At 40.0% G+C, this 6,279-nt stretch overlaps 1 protein-coding gene across 1 annotated transcript in view; it reads left to right on the forward strand.

Moving 5' to 3' along the window:
- LOC125882243 (vasoactive intestinal polypeptide receptor 2-like) overlaps positions 1 to 4,240 on the forward strand; it is a 65,107-nt gene extending 60,867 nt beyond the window's left edge. The window contains exons 11-12 of the mRNA XM_049566016.1: positions 469 to 510; positions 597 to 4,240. Of these exons, the coding sequence (XP_049421973.1) occupies positions 469 to 510; positions 597 to 770 (216 nt within the window). The 3' untranslated portion in view covers positions 771 to 4,240. The remainder of the gene's footprint in view (positions 1 to 468; positions 511 to 596) is intronic.
- Positions 4,241 to 6,279: the final 2,039 nt, after the last annotated feature.

A 6,279-nucleotide genomic window follows, 5' to 3' on the forward strand; every position in this document is an offset into this window, starting at 1 on the left:
ATGTGTTCAGATATGTGCAACACCATCCTTGCAGTCTGAGTTTAGGAGATTCACTGACAGAGATGGAAGAGTTTTTATACCTATTTAGGTATCTCCTACTGTTTTGAACAGAAACCATGTGGTGTCTCCCAGAACTCCAAAAGTTTGATCTATCTGATTTTGTCCACTTTTGAAAAGACACGAAGACTGTTTATTGCCAGTGTAGTAACTTAAATAGAACTTCAATTCTTATTTGTTTGTGTCTTCATCATCTTAAAACTTGGTCTTAACTATTGCAGTTGCCTCCTGAGATGTTAATGTTTTAAAAATCCTCAAAATTCACAGCTAATCATTATCTTAAAAATCATTTTTGCTTCTATATCGGAGCCCTTATGTTGGTACAGTACATGTCATTTCTTTAAATTCAAAGCTGTACAAAACTATAAGCTGATGTTTAGTCAGTAATAGTTTTGTATGTGTATGTTTTAGGGTCTGATTGTGGCTGCCCTCTATTGCTTCCTCAACAGTGAGGTGAGTCTACACACACACACAGGTTTTCAAGCATTTAATTCTCCACCTTGCAGACACTAAACTTTTCTTTGCTGGTGTATAATAAGGTCCAGAGCGAGCTGAGGAGGACATGGAGGAGTTTATCTCTCAAGCGTTATGTGGGGCGGGATTACAGGCTGCACACCATGTCGGTCAGCCGAAACGGCACTGAAAACTCTGCTCAGTTTCCCAGAAATTCCCGAGCCCAGTCCATCCTGCAGACTGAAGTCACTGTGCTCTGACCGGGGACAGAGACAGCCTCTTCATAAAGACTCTCAGCACTGATGCTCATATTCAGAGCGACTCAGAAGGCAGGTGAAGTTCAAAGTCGTACTCAAGGACCCTTTTTATAGACATATCTGTTGCTCCTGCAGGGAATGAACCTGTGACCTGCTGAAGTTTCTAAGGCTAAGGACTTCTTGTTGGACTGTGTATGCCTCCAGAAGAAGTAATAACCTAGAAGATTTTCATTAGAATAAATGTCTGTTAAGTCACTATCTATCACTGAATGAGGTAGCTTAATGGCGATTGAGCCTACAGCCCACTAGTGAAAGCCCTTGCATTTGCATCACAACAGGGTGTCTGTGGCAACATTCCCCGGAAAAAATCAAAAGGTGCGCACAGTTAGTGATGCCTTTCTCATCACTCAGCAGTGGTTGGTTCGCCAGAGAGGGTAGGTGAAGCTAGCGCAGCCAACTTGCTCTTTATCTCGCTTCTTTTTTTGCCTGGTCTCTGCTGGCATTGCGATTAAACTGTTACTATGGCACAACAAACAAACAAAAAAACAAACAAACAAAAATGATGTAGGGCGATAACTACAGATGATGACACTTCAAAAAACAGTGCAAAACCAAAGAAAAAAAAAAATCGCCAACTGACTCGTCACACAGGCGACACTTTCTGGACCTCCGGAAAGTGAGATAAAAAAAAAAAAACAACACACCTGCAATTACCAATTATCACCATAGGTGCCGGCAACAAGAACAAAACAGATGCTTGTGATTGTAACTTTAACATCACTGTCTTCAACATTTTATTAAATCTAGACACATGAAACAGTGCCTGCTGAAATCATGATGAACAGAGACCTGCATCAGCTAACTATATTTTAAGTCTACGTTTCATATCATTAAACATAAAAAAGTTACAAATGAAGAGTCCAAAATACTGCGTCAATTATGGAGAAAATGAATACGCTTAGGGCGGCACGGTGGTGTGGTGGTTAGCACTCTCGCCTCACAGCAAGAGGGTTGCCGGTTCGATCCTGGGTGTGGGAGCCCTTCTGTGCGGAGTTTGCATGTTCTCCCCGTGTCAGCGTGGGTTCTCTCCAGGCACTCCGGCTTCCTCCCACAGTCCAAAGACATGCAGATTGGGGACTAGGTTAATTGATAACTCTAAATTGTCCAAATGTGAGCGTGAATGGTTGTTTGTCTCTATGTGTCAGCCCTGCGATAGTCTGGCAACCTGTCCAGGGTGTACCCTGCCTCTCGCCCGATGTCAGCTGGGATAGGCTCCAGCCCCCCCGCGACCCTCAAGAGGATGAAGCGGTTAGAAGATGAATGAATGAATGAATACGCTTACATATTATCATTTGTCTCAGGCATTTCTATTTTCTATGTGTTCCGAGCTCTCATGGGTTTCATTATTGATTTACCCTCTCAATGCACCTGAGAAAATGTTTACTGTGCTTACCACCAAGAGGATGGCCGTCACCCTGTCCGACTCTGACAGAAGCGGTGGTCAACCTTGGCCTGGCCAGAGGGAGGCAGAGGGGATGAGACAGACTTCAACCTCATCCTCGATAAGGGGCACTTTCTTGTCATACTCCCAGCCTTCAACAGTGGAGTTCAGCTGGTATACCACCACTGGAGGGTTGGTGCTCAGCAGCAATAGCCATTCGGGCTGAGCGCAGTTAAATATGGGCCCCATCTTGGGAAAGAACACACAAGGGCAGAACCTGCCACATGGCTGAGTGCAGAGGCCTGCATAGAAGAAGAGGAGAAAAAGGGTAATAATCGTTGGACAGTGCTTCTTTGTCTTTGGAGAAGGAAGCCGGGTCTTCCTCCGCATTGAAATAATGGTCATCATCCTTACTGTAACCTGCCCAGGACTGAGTGGCTGCACCCTCCACTGCTGGTAAAACTTTCCTCAAGCTAAGAAAAATTATTAAAAAATCGGTGATGTCACCACAATATAGAGTCAATGAGCTGAGTGGGAACTCGGGGGCGGGGCCAGTGGAAGAAACACTCCTGCACATTTTCAGTGGGCTGCCCCAAAGGTAGAAAACTTTGTCGACATATCCGCCAGATGAGCAGCTCTATTGGAATGAATAGGCATCATCCTAGCATTCGGTATGTAGTTATTAAAATCTGTGCACTCAGTTCTCAAAGTGACTTAATTAAAAAAGAAAGACGGTCAATACATGCGCTAGGATTTTATAGGGTTCAGGTGCCCTGTGTTTCCTACTTCCTGAATGGACAGTGAGTACCATAAATCTTTCCTCAGATGCTTAGGCGGAGGATAAACCAATAGCAAAGGCTGTTACAGAGCTACGCACAGACTCATGGAGCTCAAGTTACGTTCAGGTAGCTATCGTTTCCGGGATACAGCTGAGTGTTTCATCTGTTACAGTGAAGACAACTGTTTAATAATAAGTGTTTGTACCAGCAGATATTTTAGGTAGGTATATATCTTTCCTTGTGTTGTTCTTTTGGTTTTGGAAGAAGAGACTTTTTTACCATACATTTACAATAAAGATTACAAACAAACCATGACGAAGTGACGCATAAGAAATATGTTGTTTTATCTTATTAACAGCCAAACATGTTGCAGAGAATAACTGATTTTGACAATCATGAATTTATTATTATTTTTATTATTATTATTTTAATTAAGTGGGTCCTAAGAAGCAGACTATTTAATGTAAGATTTATCGTAAATATTACCTGCTTACTTGGAATGAAATATTCCAAATAATCAGTCCTCTTGTGGCCATTTTCAGTAAGACACGTGGCTGCAGTGGTTCCTGTTTTTTGGCTAGTGATGCTTTATAATGAGGCAGCATCTACTTGCGACCCTCTTTTATATGTCATATGCCACATTTAACCCTTGTTATAGTATATTTGAATGATTTTTGCCAGCCTTAACATGTAAAATGATCCAGTAGTTCAAGAGAAAAAAGATTTGTGTAGCAGAAATACATTTTCTGGTCCATCATCTCATGACTCCTCACATTAATCTTGCAGTCCCTCGTTGGGGTTCTGACTGCACATGTTGGAAACTACTGTCTTATAAACAGAGGAGTTTCATCAGAAAGCATACAGGTTACTGTAACTCATGTAAATCGTTAGTCTTTTTTGTTTGTGTGTTTATTTTTCATATGTAGTTTTTTGTGCCAAAATGAAAGTTTGAACTCTGAGGCTTCATCTTGGGCTTCAGTGTTTCACACCAGAATTTTTCTTCTCAAGATGGAAACAGGATCTGAAACTGTAGACCATCATCAGACACAAAAACTATTCAGTAGAAGACAACTGTTGCCTTTAAATGAAATACATTGAATGACGAAAAACAAAAACATACTTTGCCTTGTACAGAGAATGTTTGTTTTGTATTTTATGTCTTGTTTTTTACACAGTTGAGTTTATTAATGTTGGATATGTACATGAGGTGGGCGGAGATTTATAAGCTTTTGAACACAACTGTAAACCTGTGACTCCATAAGTTTTATCTATAAAAGTGTTTATCATGAAGACTGACTCATGTTTGTCCTTTCTCTCACATACATACTGTACATGCTTCATAGCTTCAAAATATTATGTATATGTGGAGACTACTATCTCTATGTGTCAGCCCTGCGATAGTCTGGCAACCTGTCCAGGGTGTACCCTGCCTCTCGCCCGATGTCAGCTGGGATAGGCTCCAGCCCCCCCGCGACCCTCAAGGGGATGAAGCGGTTAGAAGATGAATGAAGAGACTACTATCTATGACAAACGGCATTAAGAGGCTAAGTAGGCTCGTACCTGTGACACATTCTAAGAAGTCCATATTGAAGTCTAGATGCTTTTTATGCTTTTTAATTAACAGAAGACTTGTGAATGGAAAAACAAGATGAGACAGTCAACAGGGAATATGAGAGCCAAACTCACCCTTTTTTGTGCCAGAGATACTGTCGCCAAAGATACCGTATTACAAGCTGTGCCAACAACAGTATGAAATGGTATACAATTCTGGTCTCCAAAGTGGGCGTGGTCGTCTCTCCCCTCACATAGAATAGGAAGAGAAAGGGTTATAATCCCCTTACCTCATTGGAAGTGAAATAAAGTTTGTGTGGATGGATGGATGGATGGATGAAATCAGATTCAAAACAATACACTATAGGCAGTACAAATGTAATGTTTGTTCCTTATTTTGCCACTCGTTTTTATCAGCTAGCTTAACATTTGATGTCAATCGAGTGTTAGATGAAGAGAGCGTGTTGCTAAAACAGAGACATGTCTCCAACAGAGTTAATTTCCCCCTGAAATTTCTCCCATTTCTGTGTCAGAATATTTAGAAGGGTTGGGGCCTGTGAAAAGTGGATCCAATACTTACTTGACTATGTGGCGTAGGAAATGGTCATAATCTGTACTCACACTCACTTCTCCCATCAGAATGAATAGACTCAGGACTGCCGCTCCGGGGTGGGGCAGTGGTGAAACCCACATGACACAGATACAGGAAATGAATCTAAAGTGGGACTTCTCAGTTTATCAACAGTCTCTGGTGTCACCATACCTTTGAATGAACAGGTAAAATAATGTGTGTAAGAACACCCCCATGCCAGTAACTACTGCCAGAAGTTAAAGCCACCAAAAGAAAAGTTTTCATTTTCAAACAAAGTTTTCTTTGACTAAAGTGTTCCTGACTGAATTATAACAAAATTCCACACAAATGTCCAATAAAATAAACTGATGAATGTCATCATAATGTTCTACAAAAACACTTATCCATAGGATTTGTAGCTTCTTGTGGCAACATCCATATTTGAAGCATTGTCAGCTGTCATGGCAACATATGAGTCTGGACAGACATGGATGTAAACTGTAACTGCAACTTTACACGAATTAACAGCCATGAGGTGGTTGAACTAGTTTATTTTATTTTAGTGATCATTAGGGGCATATTGTAGTGTTGGGTGTACTGATAAAGAAAATCATGAACATGCCCACATCTGCTTGTGTATTATTTCTTACATAACTGATGACATATCCAAAAAAAAAAAAAAAAAGCCAAAAAAAAAAGTTTATTAGTTACACCTTGCTAGAACAGTCTAGTGTAAAACATTGTAGTAAATACTGTCTTCAAGGACTTAATATTAAATTTTTACTCAAACAGAGTTTGCAAAAACAGATGAAAGTCATTGTTAAGATGATAAAATCACCAGCAGTTTGATTGGTTTTTGGAGTGCACAATTAAAAAAACATGATTTCTAAAAAAATTTAAAACTTTCGGATATCTTAACAAAACAACCAACAGATTGATTGATATTACCTTGCACACACACACACACACACACACACACACACAATATATATATATATATATATCATAAAAAAAACAGAAACAAATATGTTTTTTTTTTGTTTTGTTTTTGCAAATGAACCATTCATTTTGTCGTCCCAATTTATATCAGTGAGGTTAGAATAACATAATGTCATTCGTATACTTTTGTCCAAGCTTATTATTTATAGACGCATTTTACAAAAAAGGACC

This window comes from Epinephelus fuscoguttatus, linkage group LG21 (assembly GCF_011397635.1).
Source record: "Epinephelus fuscoguttatus linkage group LG21, E.fuscoguttatus.final_Chr_v1".
In the NCBI taxonomy this organism is placed as follows: Eukaryota; Metazoa; Chordata; class Actinopteri; order Perciformes; family Serranidae; genus Epinephelus; species Epinephelus fuscoguttatus.